Source organism: Cervus canadensis, chromosome 20, assembly GCF_019320065.1.
Source record: "Cervus canadensis isolate Bull #8, Minnesota chromosome 20, ASM1932006v1, whole genome shotgun sequence".
Taxonomy (NCBI): Eukaryota; Metazoa; Chordata; class Mammalia; order Artiodactyla; family Cervidae; genus Cervus; species Cervus canadensis.
In genome coordinates, this window is record NC_057405.1 from 40,082,712 (window position 1) to 40,095,825 (window position 13,114).

At 35.9% G+C, this 13,114-nt stretch overlaps 1 protein-coding gene across 1 annotated transcript in view; it reads left to right on the forward strand.

Moving 5' to 3' along the window:
• Positions 1-624: 624 nt before the first annotated feature.
• LOC122422595 (triadin-like) overlaps positions 625-13,114 on the forward strand; it is a 196,773-nt gene continuing 184,283 nt past the window's right edge. Inside the window, exon 1 of the mRNA XM_043439032.1 lies at positions 625-910. Coding sequence (XP_043294967.1) covers positions 889-910 — 22 coding nt within the window. The 5' untranslated portion in view covers positions 625-888. The remainder of the gene's footprint in view (positions 911-13,114) is intronic.

Sequence of the window (13,114 nt, forward strand, 5' to 3'; positions counted from 1 at the left end):
CACCTTTCCTTTCTTTTATTGCATAGATAAATTCAGATATTTTGTTTTCATGAAAGTATTGAAAAGAATGAAAAATCTAGTAATTCATCAGTTCTCAAGTGTCAATACAACTTTTCATTACATATTTCTTATTGACCAGTGTTTGGAAAATCTTAATCTCCTACAATAAAGCTTCAGGATTTAATAGTTGCAACTTCAAGTGTAGCCCTATATAAATAACTGCTTTTGCTAAGTGGATTTAGACCAATAGAGAAACAACTTGGAGAAAATGACAAGACTACCCTCCCCTTTGCTCTTGGTAGACATTACAGGACCCTCCCCACACCAAATAAGGGGATGAGGAATGTTCTGAGCATTAAGGGCACTAAGAATAAATCTGAACTATTATGGATAAGATTACTTCCAACTCTTTATTTTATGTTTTCTGACATAGATCCCCAAATCTGTAATTATCTAGGGAAACTGCGGGGGCTTAGGCAGTACTTTTGGTTTCTTTGCTTTTTTTTTTTTTTTTTGGCCTGTCTCTCTTTGGGACTAGTGAACTGGTGTGTGTGTGTGTGTATGTGTGTGTGTTCCTCTAGAGTGCCAAAAAAAAAAAAAAGTGCTGAAGAGTCCTAGGGAGATGAAGCTATTTTTATTCGAAGCTGATACTTCTGCCTGAGCCACAAGTGCTGCCTGGAAAGGGCTCAGGTTGTTTCCAGGGGGAGAACTCTGCAGAGAAGAAACCAAGTTCAACAGGACAACAAAAGAGCAGCAGGAACAGCCAGGAAAAGGAAGCGACCTCCCGCTTTCACACAGAGCCCCCATCAGAGTTCTCCAGTCCTAAAGTATCCTGCAGAGTGCCACTTGACCGGAATTCTTGCCTGCCTTTTCCTTTCTCCAACCACCATGACTGAGATCACGGCTGAAGGTATTGCTAGCATTTTCCAATAGTATAGACTAGAGGGTAAAAAAAGGTAGAAATTGACAGTCCCATTGATGGTCAATGTGTCCTCTTAGAATGTTGCTTTCAGAGAGTTATCTTGATCATTGATTCAACATGGGATCAGAGAAGTAGGTTTGGGAGCTGAGAAGTCTCCCAAACTGGCAGGTCTCTGTGTTGGGGAGTGAGAAGAGGTTTCTCTGAAATTTTGCATGTGGAAACTGTTCTTTGTGATGCCAGAGTTCCCACTAGTTAACAGTTATCACCCACAGCTCTATAAATAGCTATGGTCATACAATGTTAGGGCCAATATCTTACCTAGCAAAAATGACAAGGTTTGGGTACAAGGCTAGAAACCACAATGACCTTAAAATGTTGCACTTAATGTTTAAACCTAGAGAATTGATTTTGACCATTTTCACTTTATGAAATGTCAACTTGGAGATCTTAAATTTGTTTATACTTTTTAACTCAAGTATATAAATATGCACACACACATATATAAGATTTATATACCTAAAAAATGTGTATATGTGTAGGTGGGTATTCAGAGAAAAGGTTTGAAATTGCACAAAATCACTGTAGATCAGTATGATTCTAAAAATAAAGTAATTAAGCTTTTGCTTTTGATTCTTTTCACACACTCATGTCTTTTACCTCTACATGATAAATTCTATATGAAAATCAATATTTTCTGTTTCAATGCTTATTCTGAAAAGGTATATGTCACAGCTTAATTTTTACCTCTTTATTTTTAGACCATAATAGCAATCATTTCATTCAAATAGAATGTATGCAAAATATATGTACATATGTATATGTGTGTGTGTGTATATATATATGTGTGTGTGTGTGTGTGTGTGTGTGTGTGTAAGATTCTTTAAAACAACCTGAAACAGTTTGAATACAGACACAATCCAGTTCTAGTTGGGGTAAAAATTTGGGAGGTGGATCTAAAATTTGCTTCTGACAGCTGTAAGCAAATCAGACAGGTGGTGCTCTTCACAGCTTCCAAGTCTAATGCTGAGTTGGTTTGTTTTCAATCAGACAACTGAAAAAGAGAATGTGTGGTTTTGGATCTTTGGGCAGACATTAGAATGGGCACACAGTGATTTCAGAGTTTAAGACTTCCAGTCAATATTTATAAGGAGAATTGTCTTACTTTCACCTTCCACTAACAAATTTAGTCTAGCACCCAAATTAATAGAAATAATTACTGAGAGATTGCTATGTATCAGGCATTTTGCTCCAGACTTTATGTACTTATTTATACCTCACACAACTCAATTAAGTTGGCATTATTATCTCCATTTTTCAGACAGAGAAACTGTAATTCAAATGTTTGGAGACTTGCTGAAAACCACAGCATTGCTAAGATTAGAAGTCAGCTCCCTTAAATCTAGTTTGTGTTTTTTCATTTCTCTACGAAGATATCAAATTTACTCTTTACCAATTTTAGTTCACAGTTTGCTAGCTCAATATAAATAGCATTTTTCCGTATTCCTTAGATATTCTGCATCATGTGGCCTTTAGATTGTCTTTAAGAAGTCCATCTATAGAAATGTCTCACTTAGTCTTGCACAAGTTGTTAAATACCTGTGAATATGTTTCCCTTCCTCTGTGTGGGTTGTGAACGGCCGACTGATTCAGGGTCACTTGGCGGAAATGTTTTTTGCTGGCCTGTGGATTATGCTCTGTAGGCCTTTTGCTCTTGATTAATAAACATTTTTACAGGAAAATTCCTGATTATAAAATAGAACTTATGTTTCTGTTTTCTCCCTGTGGAGAATTTAAGGGATTCTCAGAAGACCTCTTGTCACCTGTAAAAATCATTGAATTAATAATAAATTAAAAATATAAAAATACCATCTAGGTCCTAGATGATGAGCATTTCCTGTAGTCTGGCTTTAACCGTTCATAGGATCTTTGTCATTTGAGTTTCACGGATTAGTTATACACTTTTTTCCTTTTCTGGGATGCCTTATTAATCATATTTCTCAAATGATCATTAGACTGACGACTCAGATGAGCTTACCTTTTAGGGTTAGTAGCATAGTCGTTCTCTGTGGCCATCCAAAGCGTCCTGCCTGCTGCTCTGCTACACTCTTTTTATTTTGTCTTCATGATTCTCACTTTTTGTGCCCCAGCTACAATAGCCTTCCTTCAGTCTTCTATAAAAGGTGTACTTTTGTGCCAGGACCTTGGCACAAGGAACAAGTTGTTCCATCAACCTGGAATATTCTTTCCTCTCATCTGTTACAGTTCTTATGCTGCCACTTTGGACGCATTATTGAAATGTAAGCACTGCATTAGTAGTCTTAGACATCTACTGATTGATTATTTTTCTCATCCACTGATCACAAAGTAAACAAACAGCTTGTGGCACTTAAGACAGAGCTGGATTAGCTCCTCAGGAAGCTTAAGGCCACTGTCCTCACCTGTTTTTGTAAAACTGAAGGTCATGGATATTATATGGCTCTCTTGTGGTCATTGATGATTGGGGGAGGTCTGAGAATAGTGTTCATGTTTTTTGTGGTACTTACTCAGCTATGATGCATGACTTACCTGTTTACCTTACTGAGTTCCTCACATAGATCATCACTACATGTCCTAAGCTGGATTATTTCATCTGACAGAAGAAAGGAAGTAATGGAATTGTGTTTCAGGTACAGAGCAATAGATTAGAACTAAAATTAGAACAAATTTGAACCCCAAAGGACATTAGGGAAACAATATATTTGATTCTAGCTATGATAAATTAATACAAATAATGATAATGATAATAACAACTCACTTATTCAGAAAACATTATATGTCAGATGTTAAGCTTGTAATAATGACCATTTAAACCTCAGGACAGCAAAATGAGATAGATACTTTTATCACTGCTGTTTATAGAGTAGGAAGCTGAGACTTAGGTTAGAAATTTGGCTGAATTCACACAGCTATATACAATGTAGCTAGGATTCACACCCAAATCTCTGACTCCAGAGTCATGTTGAATACTTCCTTTTGTTATGTGAGACTAGTACTTAGCCTGATGTTAATTCAGAGGTTAAGAGGGACCTGTACTAGACCCCTGTTCTGGTTTGGACCCTGCTACATTGGTTAGGTTAGGTATAGCTCCAGACTCCAAACAGCACTAAAACTTAGAATTATAAATAGCCTTGTACCTTCTTTCCAGAGGCCCAGTTATTCCTAGACAAGTGCCAAAGTTAGCTCTGCCTCCTGAGGTTCATATGAACTTTTAACTAGTAATTTCAGCATCTCTATGACAGTATGTATCACTCAAAAGGTAAAAAGAATTTTTGAGTAGTTTTGATAACAAAGTAAAATTTAGTTAATTCTTAATGACTTTGTTGAAATGGTGAAGACTTTTTAAAAAGTAAAGTATGTAATGTTTTCAATTTGCCAGTTAACTAATACATGTCATATTATGTTTTATGATAATATTCATATAATTGAATCTCCGGGTCCAAGAACCCTCAGAATATAGGAAAATATAAATTTTGTGCAATAGATTCAACTTGGTAGACATCCTATATACAATTAAATTAGCATTTGCTAGAAGAGTTAGGAAATTCTTTTTTTTCCAAGATTTTTTCAGACTTTCAACTTCTGAACTATTATACAACTTCAGGGTTCAGAAGGGTTTTTGTACTATGTATGGAATTCTTCTCTTACTATTAGTTGAACCACATTTTACTGTTCTGTAACAGACATTTGAGACGATTTGATGATCCAAATTTAGAGCAAAAATGGCCATTTATTTTATGTGCTGCACTGATTTAACACAAAAGTACCCATTGATGAGCTCAAGAGAAAAGAATTAAAAATTCACAGCCAGAATGTTCAACAACTACGCACCCAAGTTATATTATCCAGAGTAACAGATGGTGGAATTAAGAGGAGAAGATGCAACCTACATCATGTCTATGTTTATCTCACCAAACCCAGGAGTGGAGATGACTCCTGGGCGGGAAAGGAGACCTAAGTGGAGATGACTTGGGTGTGGGAAAGGAGGAAGAGGAAGCACTAGGTTCACAGCTTAATCTGTTCTGGGTTATGTTCTCCTGATCAAGAAAAGCAATGTGCCACCTACAGAATATCATTTTTAGCTCCAGGAACACATTTTAAAATTGTCATTGACAAGCCAGTACACTCAGAAGAGGAGGACCGTGATGGTAAGAGGTACAGTGAAATAAAAAGAACTGTTCTCAGTCAGATCCTTTAATTGAAGGTTAGATTTTTTTTTTCATTTTGTAGCACTAGAGGGCACTGCAAAGACCCATGGATAAAGAAGTCTGGAAGCCACAAAAAGGGAAATTGTGGGTGAAATATAAGGCAAGCATAACCAACCATTAAAACAACATCTAGAACTGACTCTTCTGACTAAAGACAGGGAAAAAAAGCAAAAGCAAAAGAAAACCAATGAAAGAAAAATAATACAACCTTGAATTTTCAAGAAATAGAAGAATGCTGCTGCTAAGTCACTTCAGTTGTGTCCGACTCTGTGCGACCTCATAGACGGCAGCCCACCAGGCTCCCCTGTCCCTGGGATTCTCCAGGCAAGAACACTGGAGTGGGTTGCCATTTCCTTCTCCAATGCATGAAAGTGAAAAGTGAAAGTGAAGTCACTCAGTCGTGTCTGACTCTTCGCAACCCCATGGACTGCAGCCTACCAGGCTCCTCCGTCCATGGGATTTTCCAGGCAAGAGTACTGGAGTGGGGTGCCATTGCCTTCTCCGATAGAAGAATGAGGAATACGTTACAAACAGCATCATATTATGCAGTCAGCACAACCCAGGCTATGGTAACCTCTACACCACAAATAACCTTCAAGTTAAGTTGCTAGGAACGTAAAGAGATACCAAGGAAGCCTATAGATTGAAAAAAATACAAAAACAGCAACACACCACAATGTGTAGAATTATTAGATCATGATTCAAACAAACTTAAAAATATCTATGAAATAATTGGAAATTTGATAGATGCTGGATTTTAGATGATACGAATAAAGCATCACATTTATGGTGGAATAGTAATATTGTGGTTATGTTTTGAAACTACATATTATTTGGAGATTGTTGTTGTTGTTATTCAGTCGCCAAGTCATGTTTGACTCCCTGCAAGATACATGTACTCAAATATGGATGAGATGACATAATATTTCAAATTTGTTTCTACATAATATGCCAGAGAAGAAAATAGATGATTTGTTAGTGTGGTAGGGATTGGCCATGAATTAATTATATTGGAACTGATGAAAGAGTACATAAGGTTTCATTATAATATTCTGTCTACTTTTGTAAATATTTGAGCTTCTCCATAATAAAGAGTTAGAAACAAAAGAGCAGAGCTGATGTTTTTAGTAAATAAATTTAAGAAAACAAATGTTTGTAGTAAATATAAGGTCAGTGACTCTCTTGGTCACCAAATTTATTCATACATGCAAATCACTCTCTAATTGAACAGTCTGTAGGTATTGAAATGGAAACCAAAACTGCTCATTTTAGAGGGAAGTGTCCAGAGACCTCCTTTATATTTGTAACAACATACCAGGAAATAATGATTTTCAGATATGTTTATTATAATATGGAAATCTGTTGCTTAGTTTCATAACATTTTTCGGTATTATTAGTGACATTAATGAGAGACTTTAGTTAGCAACAGATCAATCTTGAGATGGTCCATGTGAAAACCTGAGAAGAGATTAAAAACCGGATCAATATGATGCAAGAAAAAATAGCCCTAAAAATGCTACTGTCAGGAACATCATATTTACTGTCAGGGAATGTCAAAGTCTTGTGTGACTATGTCTTTTAAATATTACAGAAATTCTGAAAGGCAGATATCACAAAGACCTCATCAGTCTGACTAAATATCTCTATCTACTCTTTAAATTGAATTTAGAAAAGAGAAGAAAAGCAGAGTGTGAAAAACAGTGGCCCATATATTAACAGTTCACTAAAAAATCAGAGAGAAAAGCAGTACAGAGCTGAGGGAGGGCATCATTAAAACATTAAAGGCAATGTGATAGAGTAGGAAGTGTGTGGAGTTTCAAGTCAGAAATCCTATTTAAGCCCTAGGTCCACTACTTAACCTTAGGTGGTCTGGGAGGATGGGGGAGGGGCCATACCCTGGTTAGTTAACCTTGGTTAGTAGTGACTAGTAGGACCAGAGGAAATTTTCCAACTTTTTACAAGATTGTGCTCATTGGAGAATTAAACTTTTTTTAGTTGTTCAAACCATCCGTGATACAAGAATCTGTAAAATCGGTAGTGAAAGTAGACAGAAAATACATCTTTGTAACGTCAGCCCTAGTTGGGTTTCATTAAGAAGCTTTTCCTTGTGGCTTGTGTTATTATTTATGGTGCTGACTCTTCCCCCCTGCCCCAAGCACACAGTACTCATGGAAAAATGTTCTCCTTTTCAGCTTAAATGCTTCTTAATTTTTCCTATTTATTTTTGCTCATCATTGTGACTATAATTTAAAAAGCATGCTACTTTTACAATGCAAAAGTGAATTGAGGCTATTCTAGCTATTATTCTAAAAGCTTAGGAATCCTTAGAGAGTTAAAGTCTCCAATGCTGTTTACATTAATTTTTAATCAGTTAACAATATTTAATATGAAAGAAACTTAAAGCAGTGCGACTAAGCAATTTTAAAATCATCTGCATTGACTTTTGGGTTGAATATATCAATATGAAAGAGAATGCATAGATGGTTTAGACATTCCAGCCAAGCTTTTAGTTTTATAGTTACAGAGTTTAAAGTTTTATTATTTTCTTTTCTCCCTTCAGATAAAAAAAAAAAAAAACCTTTGGGGACATGCTTAATATATTTTTAAAAATGCATATTATTTAAAGTAACATTTAGAAAGAGCAAATTAGGGGGGAAAGCTTCATCTGGTAACTATGCATTAACATTATACGATAATTCTAAGTTTATGAGTTTGGGTTCTGTTCAACTTAAAGTTCTTAGAAGATCTGTCAAAGTTTTTTGCTCTCCCTATTTCCCATTTTCTTTCGATAATATGAGTATCATGCATAATGTCTGATAGGAAGTGCTTATTTGAATGTCACATAAACATGTATTGCCCCAAGTGAGGGTTATGCAGAGATAGATGAACTTCCTGGTCCAAAAAGATAGTATTTTCCATCTTCAAAGGAAGTTAAAAAGAATATCCTTGGCAAATGTGTAATGAATGAAGTCCTGCTTCTCTCTGTACAAGTTATGCTCTCTAAACATCAAACATCTCCACATCTCCATGCCCCAAGTCAAGCTGTCAAAGGCGCAAGGAATTTACGATTTTGAGAGTTCCTTTGGTATGTAAATGAGCTGTTTCCTCATAAACCTCAGAGTGTGTCTCACAAAGTATTTAAATATTGCATTTAAATGTATATAATTCAGATATTTTCTAAGTTAGTTTCTATGGCAGGGGCTGGGGCACATGGTTTTTCCTTAAACAAGTTAAAGATACAGTCTTGTAACCTAGGAGAAGGCAATGGCACCCCACTGCAGTCCTCTTGCCTGGAAAATCCCATGGACGGAGGAGCCTGGTGGGCTGCAGTCCATGGGGTCGCTAAGAGTTGGACACGACTGAGCGACTTCACTTTCACTTTTCACTTTCATGCGCTGGAGAAGGAAATGGCAACCCACTCCAGTGTTTTTGCCTGGAGAATCCGAGGGACAGGGGAGCCTGGTGGGCTGCCGTCTATGGGGTCGCACAGAGTCGGACATGACTGAAGCGATTTAGCATCAGCAGCGGCAGCAGCTTGTAACCTAAAGGGGAAACTTTTTTTTAGATGGCATGAGGCTCAATTCACTATGGCAGACCCACTGTGGTAGACCGGTTTTATCCTTGCTACTCATTTATTACATCATTCTCCTCTCCGTGACACAGGTTCCTGAAATGTTGAGAAAAACTAAACAAGGAAGAGCTCTTAATATTTAAAACTTTGTTCAAGGGCATTGGTGAGCTGGTGGATGGGAAAGAATCAGTTTCCACTTATTTATATAACTTTCAAAGTACATTTTTAGCTAGCTTTCCCTGGAAAATTTATTTTTGCTTTTTAAAATAAAATCATCATGTGATTAAAAGAATTTTCTGTTTGTGGTAGACATTTGATACAAATGTCAAGACAAAAATGGCAAATATTATATGATACTCTTTGACATTCAGTGTTGGAGTATTATTTTTTTCTGTGGTTATTCTTCTTTTTTTTTTTTTCTGTGGTTATTCTTATTTAACTTAGTGTAATTGCCTGGGGAAAAGCAGTGTACTATAAAATCTATGTTACCATTAAGATGGTAAAACATCAAGCTTGTGAATTTAAATCTGCAGAAGTATTAGGTGTTGCATTTAGAGAAAAACAAAATACATTTATTAAAAATATAGTAAAAATCTACAATCTATGGTATTATCAGCCTACAAGTGTATTTATAAAGCAGCAGGTCAAGTCAAAAGTTCAATTGTAGTTGATATTTTAGCACATATTACACATCAGACTGAATGCCAGACAATGGGGATGTGAAGAAGGATAACACAAGGTCCCTGGCTCTAATGTAGTAGATTTAAAAACAAGCAGGAAAGAGAAAAACTAATTTGGACAGATTTAAAAACATATGACTTCAGTTGGAATTTATGAATGATGAGTGTTTAGTTTGGTTGAACCAAGTCATGCTGCTGTTCATGTATCTTATGATTAGTGAGCATAGATCAACATTTGCTGAAAATAGTAACTTCAGAATGAGTCTTCTGTTCTTGACTGATCAGTTGCATTGCATGCACTGTTGTTGTGAAGGTGGCAGCCTTGTGACTGGCCAAGGGGTAAGGGGATCAAGAGTGGGTTTGATCAATGCAGAGATGAAGAAAAAAGAAATGGCTGGTAGGTGAGACTTAGTGGTTTGTGGGAAGAAACCCTAGGATAAGGTACAGAGTTACCTGGCTTAGAAAGTTGGTAAAACCCTGTATTTTTGTTAAGGTACCCTATTGCTATATTGAATATTGAAAAGGTTGAATGTCTCACATGCCTGATTTATTTTAAACTGTTTTGATTCCTGGTTTTTCCCTCCTATTTAAGTGTTCTCACACCATATCTCCACTCCTGCTTTTGATCCTAAAGCACTCTACTTTGAGCTAGTTTGTATTTATGGAGCACTATTTCCAATTCATGAAGAAATAATGAGATAATACTAACTGTCAAACAGGTACTCACTGAATATGTTTCTTCAGATTAATAGTGAAAAATAAGCTATAAAAATTAATTATATGGTCAGTGTTGTGCTAAGTACCGTGAGAACTATTGTTGGATGCCAGTGGTCTTCTCAAGGTGTCCTTTGAAGTTAATAAATTAAACAGTGAAGCAAGGCAAGAAGGTTTTCAAAGTGCTAGGGAAAGGCCTTTTTCAAGAAAAAGATAAAGGGACATGATCCTTAGTCTAAGGTTCAGAATATGTGAACAGGAATCTTTAATCTAGCTATGACTAGATTAAAGCAATAAGTTAACAGAACCCTCTGGAGACTTTATTCATAGTAATTGGAAGAGTTATATTACAAAAAAATAGTTTTTGAAAGTTGCCAGATCATTTCAGTTATCTCTTGAATTAAGTAGATAGATTTAACTGTTGAGTTTCTGTTCTGACTCTCTAGATTTGAAATGTCTTGTAGGTCTTGCTTAGAGTGAGTCTAGAATGGGTCCCTATCTTTGAGTGACACAGGCTGGCAGTACCCAGGTGTTTTGGAACAGAACATTTTATCTTTGTTCCATCAGTCTGTAATTCACCTGTGGATACAGAGGGGCAACACTTCTGACATCCCAAAGATATTCATTTTCTTAGTAAGTACTTACTTGTTTATATTTTGAGTATTTGCTTTTTCCAGTAACTTTATTCAGCTTGAGGATGAAATGTGAAATATTTATTAATCTAGCATTCAAGGAAAGATGAGATAGTTGTATATTAACCATATGATACAAGTTTAGAAATTCTAAGGTACCTAAAGTAAAAGTACAGCTAAAATTAGAAATAAAAAAAAAAAATTGTGAGATAGATGTTTTGGTTTCTTGTCACTCAAATTTAAGACAAAGTTTACATATATGAAAGAACTAGAGAATGAATTAATATATAACAAATAAACAAATTAGGGTTATGAGATATGATTATCAGGGAAAACTGAGACGCAGGAGAAGAGATGGACTTGGTTGACCAGGGACTATTCAAAAGGAGTAGAATTTAACTTAAAACTTGAAATATCTTTCTAATAAAAAGATAACAACATAACAGAAAAGCAAATAACTAAGTTTTTCACCAACATCCCTTGATGCTAAAAGTTTCAAGTTAATTTATTTAACAAACAATTAATTTATTTAACAATTAATTTATTTAACAAACAATTATTCAATATATTTTCTTTAAGTTAATATCTTGTCTTCAAGTTCTAAGTTGGTGAATCAAAGCTGGAAAAGACATACTCTACTGACATTGGGGGCAGAGAAGTCGTTCCTAAACATTGCAGGACAATTTGTCCTTACTGTGATTTTGACTGCACATACAATCCCAAACATTTTCCAGTGGCGGTGCTAAATCACAACTCAGTTAACAACCAAGAATCTAAGACAGAAATGAATAAAGGTCCAAATAATTGTGAAGGAGCTAGCATCAAAGTACTCACTTATGAGAAATCCCTGGCTTAGTTATCTTCCAATTTTATACAGAGGATTCTTTAGGTCAATATAGAGGATTTGGATTGGTAGGAAGGTTTTGTCAATAGTCTTTAGTCAGTTACCAACTAAGACTTATTATAGCCATCTAGTTCAATGATTAGAAAGTTATTTGGAAAAGACCCTGATGCTGGGAAAGATTGAAGGCAGGAGGAGAAGGGGACAATAGAGGTTGAGATGGTTGGACGACATCACTGGCTCAATGGACATGAGTTTGAGCAAGCTCCAGGAGTTGGTGATGGACAGGGAAGCCTGGCGTGCTGCAGTCCGTGGGGTTGCAAGGAGTCGGACACAGCTGAGCAACTGAACTGGACTGGGTTGAACTGGGATAGAATGAAATTCTTACTGAAAAAAATCTATGTCTGGTTGTCTTGATTTGCTATATTTAATTCTATAGTAGAAAGAGAAAAAGCACAGTAATTTTTAGGAAGTGTTAATTCCTTAAAACATGATAATTTTAAGGGTCAAAGAGATTCACAAGCTAAATGTGATAACACAATTCCCCCTTGAGAAAAATCAGTGAAAGGTGATGGCTTGTTTTCTGTGTCCTTGAGCTAATGAACTGAGAAGTGACAGCATAATTTGAGGAAAGGCACAGGTGGAAGCAGCTCTGATGGGTAAACTGAAAGTCAGTACTTTGCAAAATTGCCTCATATAGTTTTACAAGTTAAATTATAAACTTGAGGGTGGATTAAATTTCTTTACCTGATAGTCACCCTACATTATGGCATATTAAATTCTGAGTCGACTTAGAGACTTCCAGTGTGTGTGTGTGTGTGTGTGTGTGTGTGTTTAACTCATTTGCTACACTACCAAAAGGTCAAGTAGAGACTCACTTAAAATTATGTTGTTATATAAGACTTATCTGGAAGCCAAAATGCACAAGAACAGTATCTACAGGTGACCTGCTAATTAGATAGCAGTGGCAGTTTTTGAATGATACTGTCCAATTGATTTTCAAAAGACCAGCCATCGCATCATTTCAGTGTTAAAAGAAATAACATGAAACATTATAGATTTTAAAAAGTTTAAAATTTTTTCTTTAACATGCTTTTAAAAAATATAGACACAGAAACCTGCATACATCATGTATACATTTACATAACATTTACTAAACATTAGTGGAGTTGAGCCACAAAACATACATCCAAATCAGAAAACAACACTTCCATGACCTCTGAAACATATTCCCATCTGCCCAAGAATAGACTGATTCTCGCTGACTTTGCTTCCCAATCAAGACTACTGTTCTCCATCTCTTCCCCCATAAGGAACAACTATCCTTAACGGTTCTTGCTATATCTTTCAATATCATATAGTTTAATTCTGCCATGTTTGTTCTTTGCATAAATGAAACCACACAGCATATATTATCCTATTTCCTGCTGCGTTAGTTAGCACTGTTTTTATTACTCTTCTGTTTGGTTGTATGTAGATGTGCATGCGTGTGTGCTAAGTCGCTTCAGTT